Source organism: Eurosta solidaginis, chromosome 1 (assembly GCF_040869045.1).
Source record: "Eurosta solidaginis isolate ZX-2024a chromosome 1, ASM4086904v1, whole genome shotgun sequence".
NCBI classification, from domain to species: Eukaryota; Metazoa; Arthropoda; class Insecta; order Diptera; family Tephritidae; genus Eurosta; species Eurosta solidaginis.
The window spans coordinates 314,494,330-314,515,662 of record NC_090319.1 but is presented as its reverse complement, the minus strand read 5'-3'; the positions used below and the strand labels follow the sequence as shown (position 1 = coordinate 314,515,662).

Below are 21,333 nucleotides of genomic sequence, written 5' to 3'. Positions count from 1 at the left end.
CCAAGTCGAGAACAATTTGTCAACTTTTTGGGCCCATTTCGTTATGATTTCGGTACCATTTCGTGTCAAGAGCAAACAACTTAAGTGGCAGGGATACACTTAAGTTCTCGTGGAAAAAGAAAAATGGCGCCAGTGCTACGAAATCCGAATTTCTATGATATTTAGCAGAACAGGAGCACAACGATTTGACCCATATTCCTCATTCCGATGACTTTTACTTCAGAGTGCAAAAAGATGTTTCAGTTTTGTTATGTCGGTTGGTATACAATCCTGGCATGCTGTTGTACTGTATCTATTCCCGAATTATTGGTACGTCATTGGCATCCCTAAAATAATCCTTTTTTCAAAAACGTACAACTAAATCATTCAGTAGGCTACAGAATTTGATCGTACATATAAATATACCTATACATAATATTAATAAGTAAATGTGTGCAATATTTTTTGTGAACGCTATATTGATAGTCGAATAAAATATGCAAAGGTCAGTTTTACGGTTGTCGTCAAGCTTTGTTTTATTGTGGTTGTGGTCTATAGGCGCAGTGTTGAATGTAATCAGCCCTACTGTTGGGCGGCGCAGATAGAGCATATATAGGCCTTCCACATAAGACTTTACATGCAGCATCGTGCACTGATAGATTAGTAGATTGAATGTGCTTGTATCGCAAAAGTAGCAAACTTTCCACTTTTGTTGCAAGCAAAGCATAAGAAGAAGAATTTTTCATTTGTTTTGGCTATGAGTGCTTTCAGACTTTGCAAGTGAAATTATATTAACCATTCGTTGGTACTTTTCAACAAATGAATAGGAGAAAAAATATGTCAGCAACTATTTTTCTTGTATAGTCAGAATGTTTGTAAATAGGCAAGTTGAAATAAGTTTCACATGTTAAGTCTGAATTGTTCTTTATATTTACAAACGCAAAATATTGCACGATTGTGACGATGTTCGCCTCCATAAAAAATTGCATGAATATGATCAATTCAATTCGGACGAGGCCATTAATACGATTGTGTTAACGAGTTGCGTTAATACCAAGCATGGCGCTGACTTCATTGTATCAGAGAAAAAAATGGGACCGAATACCAAACCACAAAGCAGTTAGGATACGTGCCAATTTATTTTGGTTACTGATTGAGAATGAAACGATAAAACAACAAATAAACTGATAAAAAAAAGATATTTAAAAGTCGTCTACAACATTAATATGTTTTGCATAATTTATTGGACTATCTAATCCATATACTAATTTGAATATCGCAGCATTTAATAAAACCTTTCAAATATCCTTAAATATTTACGTCCTTACAAAATATCATATGCGTTTATTATTCAGGCATAATTGCAATACGAACTCATGAAGCTTGCGCTACTTTTTTAAAATTTAAACTCGCAGTTAGTGGAGAAGCAGCTCGCCAGTATATCCTTGCTTAGCGAAAGCATCATTCAGTGCCTTCGTAATTCGTGAATGGGTAAGAGTCGCCGTTTATTGGGTAGCGATTAGTCACAATATGATTTCTAGAGTTATAGTATCTACGCGTAACGCAAACTATTTCACTTTGTAATCAATAGGATACTTAAGTAACTCAGTAATATTTATTTATTTACAGTATACGGACGACTGCCAATTTTTTTAGTGCAATTGGAACAGCAGCCGTAACGTAAACGCAACTACGAACGTTAAGTCTATTGTCTAATTGTTGGTATGTAAAAATTGCTCTACGAAAAACGTATTTACAACTTTTTTCTCACTAGTAAAAGTGAATAAACTACGCTAATTAACAATATTATTTAATTTTTTTTTTAGTATTTATGTTTCGATACAATGATTTTGAATTGATGAATCCTAACCATATTGGAAATTCCTAATTAAATAATTCTTTACGTCGATTTTTAGAAATAACATATATTTATATTACGGAGTTTAGAATTGGTGCCTATGAAGGGAGATGTCTTTAAGTTGCTTATTTAGTAATTTAATAAACATATTTATGACTTAACTTTCAGCTGTGTTAAGATAAAATAAAATCTAGAAAACACGCTGTTGTAAAACATAGAAAATATAATTAAAAACGATGTAAGACAGTAAAAAAAAAATAAAAAGTTAAAAATAAAACATATTGAAAAAGAAAGTTAAAAAAAATAACTAAACAATTAAACAAATAATTTAATAAAAATACACGAACTAAAATAATATAAATTAAAATAATTAAAAATAATGAAAAAAACTAATTAAAATAATATATATATAATAAAAAAACTAATAAAATAAAATTTAATCTAATATATAAATAAATTCAATAAATAAATAAATTACAACAAAAAAAAATTGAATAAAACTAAATTTAATAAAATAAAATAAATGTAAATAAAAAAGATTAAATTAAAATAATAAAAATGAGCTCAAGGCCTAACAATAATTTTTTTATCATTATTATTGTTATGATAAATTTTTTCTTAATTGAAAAAATTTTTAAATTAGAATAGAAGAAAGAAAAAATTTAGACAACTGCCCAAGCTCGTTGTATAGATCCATTTCGGGAACTGCTAAATTCCTTCATCGGCAACGTTTAGGCGCCGCTGCTATAACCATTCAGCCATCACAGCGGTTTTTTGTTTGTCTTCATTAATCCTACTTCTATTCTGGTTCGTGCCAATTGATATTCACAACACTGCGACATCTGTTGCAGAATGGCTGTGAAAATTGGACTTGTTTGTTGGCAATGCTGCCATAGTGTCATATTTTATTGACACTTTTTCCCCGTGCTCTGGGATGTATTAACAATTTTTGTTGTTATATCGGCCTACTGATTTTAAGATCGCGGGTTCGAATCGAGCTCAAGGCCTAACAATAATTTTTTTATCATTATTATTGTTATGATAAATTTTTTCTTAATTGAAAAAATTTTTAAATTAGAATAGAAGAAAGAAAAAATTTAGACAACTGCCAAAGCTCGTTGTATAGATCCATTTCGGGAACTGCTAAATTCCTTCATCGGCAACGTTTAGGCGCCGCTGCTATAACCATTCAGCCATCACAGCGGTTTTTTGTTTGTCTTCATTAATCCTACTTCTATTCTGGTTCGTGCCAATTGATATTCACAACACTGCGACATCTGTTGCAGAATGACTGTGAAAATTGGACTTGTTTGTTGGCAATGCTGCCATAGTGTCATATTTTATTGACACTTTTTCCCCGTGCTCTGGGATGTATTAACAATTTTTGTTGTTATATCGGCCTACTGATTTTAAGATCGCGGGTTCGAATCGAGCTCAAGGCCTAACAATAATTTTTTTATCATTATTATTGTTATGATAAATTTTTTCTTAATTGAAAAAATTTTTAAATTAGAATAGAAGAAAGAAAAAATTTAGACAACTGCCAAAGCTCGTTGTATAGATCCATTTCGGGAACTGCTAAATTCCTTCATCGGCAACGTTTAGGCGCCGCTGCTATAACCATTCAGCCATCACAGCGGTTTTTTGTTTGTCTTCATTAATCCTACTTCTATTCTGGTTCGTGCCAATTGATATTCACAACACTGCGACATCTGTTGCAGAATGGCTGTGAAAATTGGACTTGTTTGTTGGCAATGCTGCCATAGTGTCATATTTTATTGACACTTTTTCCCCGTGCTCTGGGATGTATTAACAATTTTTGTTGTTATATCGGCCTACTGATTTTAAGATCGCGGGTTCGAATCGAGCTCAAGGCCTAACAATAATTTTTTTATCATTATTATTGTTATGATAAATTTTTTCTTAATTGAAAAAATTTTAAATTAGAATAGAAGAAAGAAAAAATTTAGACAACTGCCAAAGCTCGTTGTATAGATCCATTTCGGGAACTGCTAAATTCCTTCATCGGCAACGTTTAGGCGCCGCTGCTATAACCATTCAGCCATCACAGCGGTTTTTTGTTTGTCTTCATTAATCCTACTTCTATTCTGGTTCGTGCCAATTGATATTCACAACACTGCGACATCTGGTCAATTAAGAAAAAATTTATCATAACAATAATAATGATAAAAAAATTATTGTTAGGCCTTGAGCTCGATTCGAACCCGCGATCTTAAAATCAGTAGGCCGATATAACAACAAAAATTGTTAATACATCCCAGAGCACGGGGAAAAAGTGTCAATAAAATATGACACTATGGCAGCATTGCCAACAAACAAGTCCAATTTTCACAGCCATTCTGCAACAGATGTCGCAGTGTTGTGAATATCAATTGGCACGAACCAGAATAGAAGTAGGATTAATGAAGACAAACAAAAAACCGCTGTGATGGCTGAATGGTTATAGCAGCGGCGCCTAAACGTTGCCGATGAAGGAATTTGGCAGTTCCCGAAATGGATCTATACAACGAGCTTTGGCAGTTGTCAAAATTTTTTCTTTCTTCTATTCTAATTTAAAAATTTTTTCAATTAAGAAAAAATTTATCATAACAATAATAATGATAAAAAAATTATTGTTAGGCCTTGAGCTCGATTCGAACCCGCGATCTAAAAATAAAACAGTGAAAAATAAAATAAAATAAAATAAAACAATATAATATTAAATAAAATAAAACAAAGTTTAAAAAAATATACTAAATTTAATGAAATAAACTAAATTAAAATAAAAAAGATTAAATTAAATTACATTAAATTAAAAAAACAAAAACAAAACATAATGAAATATAATAAAAAATAAACTAAAAGGCAACAAAATAATACAAAATAAAAAAAAACAAAGTTTACAAAAAATTAAATAAAATAAAATTAAAAAAATATAAAAAGAGATAAATAACAGAAACTTAAATAAAATAAAAAAAAAAAAAAAAAATAGAATAAAAAAATTGAAGTAATTTAAACAAAATAAAGTAAAAAAAGATCGCGGGTTCCAATCGACAAACAACAAAAAATTGTTAAGTAAAAAAAAAAAATAAAATTATATATAAACTGAAAGAAAACAGAATTGAATTAAGTTAAATAAAAAACTAAATAATTAAAAATTAAATAAAAAAAAAAAAAACAATAAAGCAAAACTAAATAAATAAAAAATAAACTAAAATAAAATAATTTAGGAATTCATGAGCATAACATCGGCTTATAATAATTGAATATTCATCAAGCTCAGGAATTCTTAAATAATAACTGCAAATTGAACACACTATTAAACAAAGAAACATAAATAGATCAAAGCAAAACAAAGTAAACAAAGTATAAAATAAACTTAACTATAAAAAAAGGAAATAAAAAAAAAATTAATAATAATATGAAATACAATGAAATCACATCAAATAGAATAAAATAAAATAAAAAAATAAAAAAAATTTACTCACATAGGTGAAGTAAATCAAAATAAAATAAAATAAATGAAAAGTGTAGGGAAAAACAAAACAAAAACAATTAAAAGTAATAGGAAATATAATAAACAGAGTACGATTAAAATATAAAATATGAAAAAAAAAAATTAACAATAACTTAAAAAAAAATTTAATAAATGTACAATAAAAAGTATAAACAAGGCAAATCGCGTGTTTTTTAAATGTTTCCTTTTTCACACTTACTTTTGTGTAAATACTTTAAACCTCAAAAGTTTTTAAATAAATGTTTATAACATCAAATATCTGATCTAAAGCTTATATTATTATATAACCTACCACAACCCAGAGAATCAATACAGGTCCAATATTATTTCTACGTTTTATGTTGTATATACTTATAAACTAACAAATAGTAGGTGTAAAAAGTGCTTAGTATCTAAAAAAATAGGTATTTTTTGTTATAATTCTTTTTATTTTTTATACTTCAAAATTTAACTGTTTCCCTATAACTTGAATATATATTTGTGCCAGTTCATGCACTTTTCATCAGATATCATAACAATGACGAGCTAACCAAGGGAAAAGCAACTTAAATTCAGGTGCAAAAGGGGAAAACTTGATAAATTCTTAAACAAATTAATAGTATTTATAGGGTTTGTAAATTCGTTAGTTGGTATTTCGGTAGAATGAATAATAGTATACAAAATCACAAAAAATTTACAATTTCCTTAATGGAAAAATATTGAATTAACAATTGTTAATATTCATTAATTTTAAAATAGCATAACTGGAAAGTACCGACTAACGAATTAACAATGCATATGATAGCAATTGGTATTAAAAATTTATTTAAAATTATATTATGCTGAATTTGAATGCCTGTGTGGAATTAAATAAGAGTGAAAACATAGGTTGACATTAAGTGATGGAGAGCCAATTATGTTTTATAAAAGTGAGCGCTTTTAAAGATCCTCTCAGATGACAATGTAGCAGAACGACTGAAAAGAATGTGGTGTCTTTTATTTCCTAAAGTGTGCAAATTAAACCGCTTAGAAGCCATAGGAAAATCTGTTGAGAGCGTTCTTCATGTAGTTGTTAGCGTTTTCGAGTCAAAACGGTAAACACTAAAGAGCACATGGACACCCTCACGGACTCAATGCTCGGTTGTGGCGTAGGTCATTTCTATGATGAACGCAACTTTGGGTACGGATCCGGTGCTGAAAATGAATACCAGAGTCAAGATGACAACCAAAATCAAGGACGAGTTTGTGTCTCATGAATGCTGGTATTGCGGTAGTATGATATTCTGTAAATCTTTGGAGCAGAGGTCGTGAAACAATAATTCGCGCTCACTTCACACATATTATTCTCTTTCGTGTATTAGTCGCTCACCAAGCCGAGTAGCAACATCGAAAGAGTTTCTTGTTTATTTGCGTATTTCGAGGAACATATTTTGCAAACAAACGCTGGTGCGCATAATGTTTTAGGAAAATACTATTTTTAAAGCATGTTTGCGAATTGTATTTTGAGTCTTAACAAACATGCCCTGCAAAAATTGTTGGATTACGTGTTCCATTTTCTTCATGTTGGAGTACTCTAACAATACTCCTTTGCAATGCGTTTGCGGACCACCATCAGCCGATCATTGCTCGTTTTTTAACGACCGTGATCACGACACGATGACGATCGAACAGAGTTGCCAAAAGTAAAATATTGCATACAAATAACTGATAATAAAATTTTACTATGGCAACTCAGATAAAATGCAACCGCGCACTGGTTTTATGTATACATACTATAGTATAGAGAAATATTAGTTTCTTTATTCACGCAATTGCTAAATAGCATAAGAATATTCGTAGTAAAAAATATAAAAGTTGTATTGCCCCTCTTCATTTACCTTCATTTTGAATTAAATTCACTCCGATAATACTTTCCGACATAATTCCTCTTTAGTACTTTGGCATATGATCATCTGTGGGTGCTCCATGGAGTACTACAGTGAAAGTACTTTGGAAAGTACTCTCACGTATGTACTCTATAGAATACTCACAAACAAACCGAGAGTGGGATCACCTACTCCTCTCCTAGGACATCGCAATGTTAATTGGAACACATTTTTTGTATGAATACAGATTAGTTTTGGAATACTCCTATACTCCCAAAGGAGTATTCCTTACATTATTTATGGAGTACTCGCGTTTTTTGAAGGGTGCGTGCATACGTTTTGCTTCTTTGCTCGTTTATCAACGACCAAACAACTATCACTACGAAAATAAATTTTACTTTTACAACCACAGTCACAGCTTAAATTTTGTTGAGCACTGCTTTATTACGCAACATGTCCCATCCTTTAGTTTTCTGCTTTTGAACTGAATAACTAACAGAAGTGTATAAGAAGAGTTTAAGAATACCATGCTTCACCTGAACATTAGTTCCTGGCTCTCAGGTATAGCATATTGAAGTGCCTTCGCGTGCGGAATGGGACCAAAGCTAAGAGAGCGGTATGTAAATTACATAATCTATATGGAAAGCAAAACGATTAGTCTATATGTGAAATATAAGCCAACCAGGCAATTTTAACGACATCCCGACCTTTGGCGTGTCTTCCAATCGGCTACTTTTGTCATAAGAGAAAATTATAGCATATTAGAGTTCCAGTGATTAATATAATGATTTCAATTGACACTCAGGCGGCGTGCCATGATGGCTTCTATGGGACATCCACCAATGTTTTCCCTCCTAAGGTTCCGTAGTAAACCCCTTCGAGAATAGAAATCGTTATGGATCGAGCGGTATGTTTGCGAGGTCTCAGGTTTCCTTGACTATGTTTGGATAAGAGAAAAATGAGCTTTCTTCTCAAACTATATAACTCGTGACATAATATATGTAGCTTCACTCTTCGACTTTAATAACAAAATTTGTAAGACGTGCAGAGGAATATTGAAATGTTTTAGTCTTGCCTCAGACGGGCGACACCTTAGTGCATGGAGTGGTAGATTCCAGCACATTCATCCTTTTTAAATATGTTTTTTTTTATTATATTTTAGGTAATTTATTCCTTAATATTTATTTATCCTATGTGTTCCCATGTATATTATAATTTTTGATAATTTTGAAAACATTTTTTGTTTTATTCTGCTTTCACCATTTCTTCTTAGGTCAAAATTTAACTGTAGGATAACATTTTTTCACTTCATTTGACATAGTCGTTTTAACCAACTCTGGGTGACCCATCCCTAGTTAAATCTATAATTGTAAGTATTTTATTGTAAAAATCGCAAAACTCTTTTGTGAATACGAAAAGCAGCTGACTTTTGCTTACACTTTTGTATTGCACTTAACTGAAAGCCGATGCCTCAGTTAGCATGCTGAAAACGAGAATCTCGTTAACTTATAAGTAAATGAATAACTGAAAATGGTGAAAACGGTCCTAAGTATTCTATAAATTTGGGCGTGATGCTAGTGATGGCAAAAAAAAAAATAATATTTGTGTCGTAAATTTTCTTTGTGTGTGATAAAATGCCTTAAGTATGAACTAAACGGTGATTAATTAAAATTGCCTTTGTAAAACTAGGGAAGAGAATGCAACGCACGCAAACATATTTACAGAAAAAAGTGTGAGGAGAAAGTTGTTATTATTTAAATTATTTAATAAGTAGGAATTAAAATTCGCAGCCATTTGATAGTGTAAAGGGCCAAAACATACCATAACGAGTAGTAATTGGAAGAAAATGAAATTTAAAGGTTGTGAAGAAAGATTAATATAAAAAAAATGTATGCAAGTGGAAATGGGAAAGAAAATATTGTGTAAATATGAGCGTGTGTGTATCTTTAAAAATTGAGACAAAAAAACCTTAACTAAGTAGTACCTACCAAAAATTTTTAAATTAATATAGGTTTTATACAATTCGTAACCCAAGTGCTTTAAAATATTATGATATAAGAAATATAAAAAAAAAAAGATTTTGAATGCCCCTAATTTAAAATAAATAAAACAAGGAAATTCGCATGTCCTCGTGGTCTTTTAAATTTAGTTTTTTTTACTTTTTTTATTAATTTAAATATATAAATGCAAACATACTTTTTAGTATATAAACTTATAAAAAATTATATTATTTAATTATTTATATTAGAGAAAAATGACAAAAGTCGCACACGTTAATGGTTACTAGGACATCTTTCCGAATTTCAATTCTTTCATACCAGGGTCCGTATCATATCGATATCCATTATTCACTCAATTTACAAATATGAAATTAGTACGTTAAGTCTAAGTATAGTTCACACATGTCTTTATTCGGACTCACGATTTCAGAGCTATTTTGATTTAATGTTTGAGTGAAATTACGAATACGATACGAATTGTAACATACGATACGGGCCCAGCTTTTTGGGAGCTGAGTTTTAAACTGTAAATCCCTCCATTAATCATATATATATTATTTCTAATTGCTGTTTTTATGTACGGTTCCCTTTTTTCCTTTTATTTGGAATCCAAATCTATAAATAAAGTTTTGGTTGTAAAGATGGAGATGCGGGCTATTAGCGAGATTTGGGCAATTTTGGCCGTAGGGCTTTTGTTTAACTATAATTTGTTAAAAATAAACGATTGTGAGCACAAAGAAATCTATTTGTACTATGGCACTATTGTGAATATTTGCACTGCATTACCGGTAGTTGCTTCCATACGCCAGATGGCAGCGCAAGGTTTAAGTTTTAATTGATTGATAGAACAGCTGCGCAAGATGCGCACGGGTCCGGCTCGTACTGGTTTAAAGGTAAATGCCTCTAGCCACTCAGTCATATGAATACCCCGATGCATGCTTTGTGAATCGGCTCTAATAATTTGCTTTTTGTTGCTATTTCTCTTAACGTAGAATTAAGTACATATATATTATGTGTTTTTAGTCAAAATTGAGGGGAATTTTTGTAGGCTCGTTCAATAGAACTTCATCAGTGGTAGAGAGAAATATGTCCTAGTTAAACATCGCCGAGTGCACATTTTTAAAATTTTCGCTAACATAAATAACAAAGCCACTGCATAAAGCAATATGAGCTTATCATACATATTATATTAATTTTAACAGAAAATTTTCAAATAATCATGTTAAAAAGAAAGATAGTTGGAGGATTTAAATGTTTTTAATTGTTGTGTTCTTTCAATTATTTAATATTGAAAAGTTAAACATCATGAAGATAGGGGCATATACGAATTTAGGAAAATAAAAACAAAACTAAGATATAAAAAAGAAAAGAAAAAATATAAAAAACAACACTTTTGTGGGCAAAAGTTGAAGAGCTGAGTGTAACAAGTTTATAGAACCCAACAAATTTCGTGTCGATCCAAAAATAAGTAGATCCTACAGGCTGCCAGATTACTGCGGCGTCTTACAGGCGGAAGATATAACCGTGAGGAAAGCAGCCAAAATTCTGAATATGAATATATATTGATAGTTAGGCGGCGATTAAGGCAATTACCTCACACATTACTTCGTCAAAAACCGTTTTGGTATGCAAAGTAGCATTGAAAAAACTTCGCTCAGGCCGGATCATATATCTATACTGAGTTCCCGGTGATAAAGGGATAGAAGGTAATGAAAAGGCCGATGAGTTGGCAAAATCATATACAAAGCCCACGATGTTAGACTCACAAAGTGGAAAACTTAATGCCTAGAAGCTGGAAGAAACGGTTGACCAGGTTCTGTGTTCGTGTCCTGTGCGATCGTCAGGTCAGGGCTCCAGCTTTAGGGGCGGCAGTGTTGCCAGATCTCGAGGCAGCAATTAAGCTAGGTCCTAGAAAACGTCTAGTATTTGCCATATAACATAAGTCCTGACACTTGATTGGGTTGATTTCGTTTGGTCGTCAAACAAATTCTGGTAACACAATGGACACATTCAGTCTATGTGAGGTTTTTGTTAACCGGCCAGTTCAACCTAACCTATAGCTTGTTTTCAGACTGTTAAAGGGTGAAGTGACATTTGATAAGCTACCTTGTGAATGGTTTCAACAAATTAAAAAATAGGCGTGAGCACCGAATACTCGTGAAGTTCGATGTTTTAACATATCCTAAATCTAATGTTTGTAAGTTTACTAGGAGTTAGGTTTGTTATCGGCTTTTTATCGATGGCTTAAAGATGTGTCACTTATTTTATTTAAAGTTTAATGAATATCTGTTTTATAACAACCCGATGAGTCGTTGTTGACAAATCGGCATTTATCGTATCGAAATTGGTAACATTCTGATAAGAAATCGATAACTTTTCGTCAACAAATCTATAAATTTTTGATAAGAAATCGATAACTTTGCGAAAATGTTTCGAAAAAAGATAAGTTTTCGATAATAAACTCCATAAACTTTTAATAAAAAATTGAGAATACACCGACCAAATATTAGTAGCACTCCGAGTCATATTTCAATAACAAACTTATGCCTTTTTGATAAAATCAACGACAAACATTTTTCGATATCAAATTAATAACACATCGATAGCAAGACGATAACTAGTTTATCCCTCATTGTTAACATACCTATAACCATATACATTTGTAATACTCCTATATTGCTAATAGAAAATGCTCGCAATGTGTTTTGAATTCGAAATCAAAACAAGACAGCCTATAAAATTTTTGTGATTGTAGCAGCATAAGTGTGACAAAAAAAATTAAATTTAGGTACATTCGATTATTGCATACAAAAACAAAAACGTTTAAACAGCAATATATCGGCATTCTGATGTTTGGGAATGTACCTCGCTTTTCGTAGCAATATAGGAGTATTACATACATAATTGCCTATAACAAATCTTTATTTTTTCTCTCCTTTGCTTTATATTACTTGCCTTGACTTGCTCTATGATTTGTTGTTGTTGTAGCGATCAGGATACTCCTCGAAGATCTGGGAGAGTTTATCGATGTCGATGGTCGTTTGCCGGATGCAGATCCGGTACATTCCGATAACAAGCACCATTAAGGTACTAGCGCGACCATCTAGGGAAAGATTTGGTATGGCTACATGAAATCATTGAGGCCATGCCGCACTCCCACCCTCTAGATCCATGAGGAACTTGGAGTGGCGGTTTTTAAATTATGTTCTTTCAAATTATTTGTTGGAAGGCTTCAATCTCACTGTAAATGACAACCTAACCACAGCTGAAATCACTATATTACCGATATGCAATGGCTTTTGATAGTGGCTACATTGCTACACCAAGATCTGAGTTCATCGAAACCTTTTGCTGAGATAATTTACTTGGATTATTTTGGGACTATTTCTTGGGTGTTTCGTGAACTTTTCGGAATGACTTCAGGAACATATCGATATTGTATTAAGGATTATTTCGAAACTATTTCTATACAATTAAGGATCACAACTGAATGAGTTTAGAACTAATTTGGAACAAATTCAGAAACACTTCAGGACACTATGTGACATTTCGAGATAATCTCTTGAGCACTTGGTACTATTTCGGGATCACTTTAGGATCATTAGGGACAACTTCTGAACATATCGAGACTATTTCGAACTAATTTCGGGACATTTACAGCATTATTTCAGGATCACTTCGGTATTGTTTTCGAAAATATGTCAAGACTGTTTGGGAACTAGTTTCCAATGATTTCAGGATCATTTAGCTAATATTTAAGGTATCACTTCGGGATAGCTTTTCATATTTTTAAACTACTTTAGGACTGTCATCGTTCATGGCTCAATAACCCCAGCGGTTAATGTGTCTTAGAATATATGCATTGTAAGGCATGCCAGTTTCAAGGAGGAATTCAAATCTAAGGATCTGAAGATTTTGGTGTTCAAAGAGAGTGTTCCCTAAAGAGTTGGGCTTGTACCAGAAGCTTTTCGTACCGGATAAGGTTTTATTCATATACGGAAAAGAACTGTTCATATCAGTAACACTCCCTTAAACTTTCGGGAAGCATTTTTGCGTTCTTCCCCAAATAATACTAATGTTATACAGTAGGGCTTTAAATAAGGGACCACAACCACATATGTATTTATAATTCGTTTTTAGCCACGCGACGATTGATTAAATTTTGTGGTTTTGGAAACGAACTCATAACTTGACTGACTCTTGCTATACCAGTTTTTAATGTGAATGTTATTCACTTTAACTCTTTTGATTTTCCAAAGTTCTTATAATCTCATTTCACTCAGCTCTACAAACACAACTAAATTTTGATAGAAAACTAAACTAGAAAGGCTTTTTTGTTGAAAAATAAATGTGTAAGTAAGTGTGTTCACTTAAATTGTGTGGGACTTTATTGAGATGACTTTTTTTGTTCTTATTTGTCTTCATATCCTAATTAAAAATCAAAGATATTTTCAAAAACGGGTATTTTTCTTTATTATTTTTTGAATAATTTTCTTATTCTAAATTAGTAAGAATAAAAATAATTTACCATCAAATGTGGTCCTTGGCTGTACTATCACTGTTCGGTTGTTGCATATCGATTTAATTCAAGTGACACATTTTTTTTTTAATATTTTCGAATAGAGATGAATGATTTTTAATTTTTTTCATGAAGTTTTATGTTAAATTATTAAGTTAAATTTTTTCACGCAGTTATGTTGAGCAGTGTTGGTGGACCGTAGAGGAGAAATTTTTTGTTTGGATATTGCGCAGGATCAATTTTATTATACATAGTAAAAATAATATAAAGAATATATTTGAAAAAGTGAGTATTTTAATTTAGCGCGTTTTAATCATAGACCATAATCAAGGTTTTTTTGTATATCTATACTATAGTTGTCGTAAATAAATGGCGTATTTTGTAGGTATAATATTTATATTTATATACAATTTATTTGTACATAATAAATTTATTATAGAAAAACATTGTTTAGAATTTTGAGTTCCCTGAACTGAGTTGAGTACTTCAAATCATAAAGACATAATACTATTTATAAATAATATATGCAATACATACATACATACAATAATAATAAATTTATACAATAAAGAGGTTTTCATAATTTTTTCTTTGTACTCTTTGACAATCACAAATGACGAATACATACATAACTATTACATCTATACATACATTTTCATATTTTTTTTTTTTCGTGACTCTTCTATAGTAAAATTAAATTTTAATTTGTAACCACAAAAAAAAAAAAAAAAAAATTAACTCAAATTTTCTTGCCAAAGAATCAAAATTATCGATAATATTTATTTTTAATAAATAAATAGTAAATAAGTCCTTTTTGGAAATCATATAATATATATCTGCATAATTATGAAAGGTGTACTTACAGTTTTTACATTTACATTTCTTTATCAACGTTTCATCTTTGATGTCTTCGTGACAAGCTTTGCAATAGAACCATGCGCTGAAAAAAAAGAAGGCAATTGAATTTATAGTAAACAGTTAGAATTCAAGGGCTTGATAAGCGCAATGCAAAGCTTAATAACTTCATAGCATTCGCAACCCTTTTTTCAACTTTCACTACCCGAGGGGACTCCTGTTACAGATACGAATGTATCACGCACAAATTTAGCATGCAAGGCTATGGCGAGGAACTTGGTGGCGAAGGAGGGTGGTAAATCCCAAAAAGTTCAATGTGGATACATTAAATCGTTCCCGAAATGATCGGGCTGTTACCTTAATGGTGCTTGTTACAGGAGCCAAAACTGACAAAACCCATCGACATCGATAACACTCTTCCAAATCTTCGGAAAACGCTACAACTACAACAACGACAGATTTAATACTACAAAGTTCCATTTCTCTATTAGCTTGTCAATATAAAATTTTAACTGCAAAACTTCAAGTGACCTTTGTGTCACTTAGCGCAAATTTTTTGTGAAGCCGATATATATTTTCTGCATACAATCAAAATCCAATGGTAAAGACGAGTTTTGTTTTTTTTTTATCGACAGCTGCGTCACTAGCGGAATATCAGGACTATTTCAATATAATTTTCATCACCTCGGCACTATCTCGGGATCATTGTGGCATTGTTTTCGGTATAGCCTCGGGGCTGTACATCTTTCTTGAGTATTAGTTAGCTGTGATCCAAGATTTATTGAAATTAGTTCAGCCGTTCTGGTGCGATTGTACCACCAAGGTAACAACTGGTAATGACGACATCAAAACATTCAGATATCCAGACAACCCAATTTTCACATCTTTATATATAAAAATGAATTTCTATCGCTAAATCTCAAAAACCACTTGACCGATTACGATATTTTTTTTTTTTTATTCGTTATGGTTCAAGGATGGTTTAGGAAAAAAATGTCTGGAAAGTGAGCGGGACCACGCTTAATATAAATCTGTGAAGAATTTTGGAAAAGTGGGCGGTGAAACGCCCGCTATTAGGAAAATGCGAATTCGATTTATCTTTGCAATTGTTAGACAAAGGAATTCAATATTTGGAACAGAAATTCCATTTAAGAGGAAATTGATGTGAGAGGAGTTGGAGTAAAAAAAGGAAACGGAAGTGGGTTTGCGAGTAGGAAAGCAACTGGGAGTGGACAACAATGAGATGTGCTGAAGAAGAAATGAATGAGAACAAAAAAGGAAAATAAAGTAGAAGAGAATGGGATAGTTTGAGAGCAGAGCAAAGCAATTTTCGGACAGCACAATATCTACCGCGTACGCTAGTAATAGATGTATGCTTCATGGTTAATAAGATTTTGATGGAAATAATTTTGGAAAAGTAGTCAGTTTTCGGGATAGTTAGAGAAGAGTTTCGGGATCATTCTTGGATTTTATGTCATTTCGCGACATTCTTCAAGTTCTTCCAGGGTCATCTTGAGGCAGTTTATGGATCACGATGGATTATTTTTGAACTATTTCATTACAGTTTTCGGACTATTTTTGGAAATATATCGGATCTTTTTGACGATGATTTTAGATTTAAATTTGAGGCTACTGGATTATTCTCTAGATTATTTCAAGATTGTTTTAGGAACCGTTTTGAAACAATTTCATGACAATTTAAAGGCGGTCCCTTCGTGATTATTTTAGGAACCCTTTCGTGGCCATTTCAAGATTTCTTTGGAATCGTTTAACGAGTGTGATCCGGATATTTTCGGGACTGTTTTGGAGCAGCTTCTTGGTTGTTATAGTAATAATATCACCGAGGCTATTTCGAGACCATTTCGGATTTATATCCGTATAACATTAAAATTGTTTTCGTAATTAATATCGGGATCATTTCGTAAAAATGTGTTTTTAGGAGGCTATTAGACCTTACCTTAAAAAAAATTGCTCTTTTATATTTTTCAGACTATTGGCTATCTGAATGCCAAATTTTTATTATTAAGTCACAAAAGAAAATATCTAGATATCCCGACATTGAAACATCTGAACTTTTTCACATTTTTAAAAAAGTTAGAAAGTTTTCATATTAATTACAGGATCATTTTGTGACTATATCGTGATCATTTCGGGACTTTCTTTGGATTATTTACTTAATTGGCGCTTAACTGTTTAAGCGCTTATGGACGTACGAAAACCAATGGAATTTAAATCATTTTCCAACAGGTCGTTTCAGCGGAGTTGCGGTGGGGTTTCTGACGGCGGGTTTCCATATTATAATTTATTATTTAGAGCCGTATTATTTCGAGACTATTTCGAATTATTTTAATGTTTTCTTATTATTTTGAGATGATTTCGGAACCATTTTTTGATCATTTCGGGTTTATCACCGCACTAGTTTTAGAACCATTACAGGACAGTTTCAAGACTATTTTCTGGAATGTATTTTTATTGTGTACAAAATCAAATCGGGACTTTATCGCAATAATTTTGTGTTATATTTTTATAACTTTCATGAAAATGCAATGGTATGTTAAGTTTGTCATGAATCTCACAATTGTAAGTCCTTAAAGGAAAAGAGATAGGCCCACCAATAAGCATACCGAAATGATCAGGATGAAGAACTAAGTTGATTTAGCCATGTCCGTCTGTCTGTTTGTATGCAAACTTGTCTCCCTAAATTCTTGAGATATCTTGATAAAATTTGGTGAGCGTGTATATTTAGGTGTCCGATTAGACCCTTATCGGAACCGGCCGGATCGGACCACTATAGCATATATCCCCCATACAACCGATTTTGCAGAAAAGATAATTTTTCTCACATCGTCCACAATTTATCAGAGTGAAGCTTCAAACTTCATCAAATACTTTCGTATATTGCACATATTATTTCTGAAAAAAAAAAAAAATAGATCGGTCATATATAGAGAATATATCCCATACAACCGATTGCTCAGATAAGAAACTTTTCGTAGTTACTTATGCCCCATTTTAACAGCTAGAAGCTTAAAATTTCACCAAATGCTTGCGTATATAGCCTCTATTGTTGATTGAAAAAATCATAGAGATCGGATCAGCTCCATTCATGAAAAGTATGAAGTCCTCGGCACAGCCGAAGACAGTCCCGTTCGTTGCTTACAGGGTTGCGGGTAAAGGCTAGTAAGTTATAATGCTAATTTGAGTTTTACTTACCGTTTGACTTCATCAGCACTTTGTGCTATAAAGAAGCCTTGCGTGTTGGCTTGGATTTTGGCGTTGCGCGGATTTATTGAAATTTTACTATCGGCGCCCTCTTCTGCTCCTTTAATTTCGATAGCGACCAACAATAATTTCAATTTTGAAAAGCACAATCTAAAGACATGATGTTTGAAGAAATGAACATATATTAGTAAACAGATATTAGTTAATTAAATTAAAATTAATATAAATAAATTGTTTTTCCACTTTAAAAAAATTAAAAGTAAAAAAATTTATTGCTATTAAAGAAAAATTTTGTATGAGTATTTACATTAACAAAACGTACTTTGGAGTAGAACAAAAATTCATGCATTATATGTAACGTAATATACAATATTTTGTGCTATGTTTTTTTTAGTGTGAAAGAAGCAGAAAAAACTAAGAAAAGAAATTAAGAAAAGGACGAGTAAAAATCAATTTCATTTTAAAATATCAATAAAAATCTAAGGCTTAAGCATAGGCCTGGTTTCTCCAAACTCTATTCAAATACCTCAGTCACTTGTTTGCTAACTGAAGCTTCTCGTCTCAGTCAGCTGTTTCGCCAGTTTTCGTGTATTCACAATAAATCTTTGCGATTTGTATTGAAAAATATTCACAATTAACGATTTAACCGCAGGTTGGTCACCCTGTGTTGGTTAAAGCGAAAATATAAATTGAAGCTATCCTCCAGGTAAAATCTAACTTAACGACCCTTGTTGGAGAAACTTGCCTTCAATTTTTCATTGCTATGAAAGCATACAATTAGTTTAACTACTTACAAAAATTCTTTCATAAGTGTATGGTACAAAATACATTCACATTTTGAAAAGCGAAGTAGTAGGGTTATGTAATGCGAGATTTCAACACAGGATACATGCCAAAGAAAATATATTATTTAGGGATTCCGTTGTGTTAGAGGGTTATGTAAGGAATATTAAAAAAAACATGCAGCAAGTTGTGAGATTTTCAAGATCAAAAATGGTGCTGGATAAGTGCATGGGGCAATGGGTAGTAAGTTTGACAGCATCGAGGAGCTACATTTTCTGTTAATATTAGTAAATTTTTTACGTATATAGGATATACTAAAATTTATACAAGCAATTATTATTAGGTTGGCATTTGTAGTCCGTGACTGTACAGCGCTGGTACGTACAATGTTTGAACTACTTCGGGGTTCAATACATACTAATACAGCAGCGAGCATGAAAGTAGTGAAATTTTTTATTATTTTCATCTGTCAAATTCTTAGTTTTCTTAGTTTCGATAATTAAAAAAAAAACTACTTTGAGTTTTGTAACTGAAACTATGCAAACTAATCTTTAAAACGTCTTGGAATAACTTAAAAAAAAAAAATTCAGAAACCTTTACGAACATTTTTTTGTTAGACACTTCTCAATTTTTCTGAGTATGCTGTTTTGTAGCACACTCAATTTCGCATTGATTTTTGACAAATCTTTTTTCCGAAGGTCGTCTGGAAGAAGATATCAAACACCCTTCTGCGAAAAAAATTGTCAAAAATCAATATGAATTTTGAGGCACTTATAACTTTTACTTCGTTGGACTTAAATTGATTTGGCTACAAAGCTGGATACTCAATAAAAAACATTCAGAAAACTCCAACCGATAAGTTCGAAATTTTCGTAAATTTTTTTCGAACGTTTGAATTTTTTTGAAAACTTTTTTGTAATTGCTTTGCATAGATTTCAGTTACGAAATTCATGACAGTTTTGTCTTAAAATATTGAAAAAATTTAATTAATTAATGTAAATTTCCGCTTTTCTTTTCCAGTACGCTGCTGCAAATACTTTGTGTATTGTGTTATATAGTTATTCCTCAAAAATTTCCAAATATTTTCTTTAAATAGAATAAACATTATTTATGAGTTTTTATATTTAATAAAGTACAGATGTTCTGTATTATGACTTCGTAAAATTTCGAGATTTAAATTAATGTGGGTTCTAAAACAATCAGAGTAAAAATTTCTTTTTTTATGTTTGGTGTTTCACTTCTCTTGAGCAAAATTTTGCTCCGCAAATTCTAAGATTCACTTTCCATATTTATAATGCCTCTCTAGTGCCTTTATAATTAGCTCTCCTGCGGGTCGAGTGCTTCGGGAAGTACATCGCGTTGACCTCGAACATGGAAAAGGTGGACGTAGTCATGTTTACAACACCTTTTCCAGTTTGAGTTCAGAAATTTGCAACTCAAGTTCAAAATATTGCAATTCAAGTTCAAAAATTCCAATTTAAATTCAGACATCTACAATTGAAGTTCAGAAAATTCCAATTCAAGTTCAGAAGTTCCAATTTGAATTCAGAAAATTTCAATTCAGAATTTTCAAGTTCAAAAAATTATAATTCAAGTTCAGAAAATTACACTTCAAGTCAAAAAATTACAATTAAAATTCAGAAATTTATAAGTAGGGTGCTATTTTTCAAAAGTTATTCCAATTCATACCAAGTAATGTAATACTTATATGTTATTTGCGGAAGTATTGATGCTTCGTTGACAATGGTAGCTTAGATATTCTGTACCCCAAATTTTCTCCAAGGCGTGTACATCCCGAGCTAAGAAATCAAACGATGATAACTCTTTGATAAAAGTGTTTGAGGACGCTCCGGCCATGAAGGTAATTCAGTCGACACCGCAGTTTGGAAGCAGTGGAAGGGGAAGACCTCCACAGAGTTGCCAGAGGCAGGTGGAGAGACTTGATCTGTGCACACAGTACTTATGCTCGGTTGACTGTGTGAGTGGTCATATCTTCGTCATCACTGCTGTTATACTCAATGCAGATCAATGCTTGTGACCCTTAGAATATAGCTGGATGCCCTTGTAACTGACCTCTTATGTTGGAGGAGGGAGAAGAGAGGAATAGGTTTTTTTTTAGCTATCTACTTCATGTGAGCAAAATAGATTTAAGTGAGTTAAGAAGTCGAATGCTTCCTTAACAGATAGTAGGCCTTCATATCCATGTATAAAATTATTAGCGCTAAAATTTATCATCATACATACTTTTATTCCATTGCATGAAAGAAAAAATTCCTGACAAACTTTTAATTGTAATTTTCTGAACTTGAATCATAATTTTCTGAACTTGAGTTTTAATTTTCTGAACTTGAATTGTAAATTTCTGAACTTGAATTGTAAATTTGTGAATTTAAATTCGAAATTCTGAACTTGAATTGTAATTTTCTGAACATAAACTGGAAAAGGTATAGAAAATATATAGACAGGGAGTTGTAGTGGCAGGTACAAGGTAAAGGTACAAGACACTGTCTGCATGTAAAATAATGCTGGGATGTAAAAAATATGCTATAGTAAGGGCATGTTAATATGAAGTATTTGTGTACAATAGAGTGCCCATATGAAATTTTTTTTTTTTGTTTTGTTGATTTCCCGACGGGATATTGGAATGATTTGTGGTTTCAGTGCTGTGCCAATTTCAGTTCCATTTTTGGTTCGGAGAAAAAATTTACTGAAGATGGCATAATGCCGAAACCTGTTTGACTTTGTTCCAAAACAAA

General features: G+C 31.9%; 1 protein-coding gene across 50 annotated transcripts in view; it reads right to left on the bottom strand.

Annotated features, from left to right (window-relative positions):
- slo (calcium-activated potassium channel slo) overlaps window positions 1-21,333 on the bottom strand; it is a 415,764-nt gene that overhangs the window by 122,012 nt on the left and 272,419 nt on the right. For 37 of the 50 annotated variants that reach the window (XM_067761569.1, XM_067761567.1, XM_067761572.1 and 34 more), the window contains 2 exons: window positions 17,786-17,944; window positions 14,581-14,657 (listed from right to left, as the gene is read on the bottom strand). In XM_067761569.1, the coding sequence (XP_067617670.1) occupies window positions 14,581-14,657; window positions 17,786-17,944 (236 nt within the window). Of the gene's footprint in view, window positions 1-13,726; window positions 13,757-14,580; window positions 14,658-17,785; window positions 17,945-21,333 lie in introns of all 50 variants that reach the window. The other 13 variants (XM_067761586.1, XM_067761611.1, XM_067761582.1 and 10 more) reach the window with 1 other exon arrangement.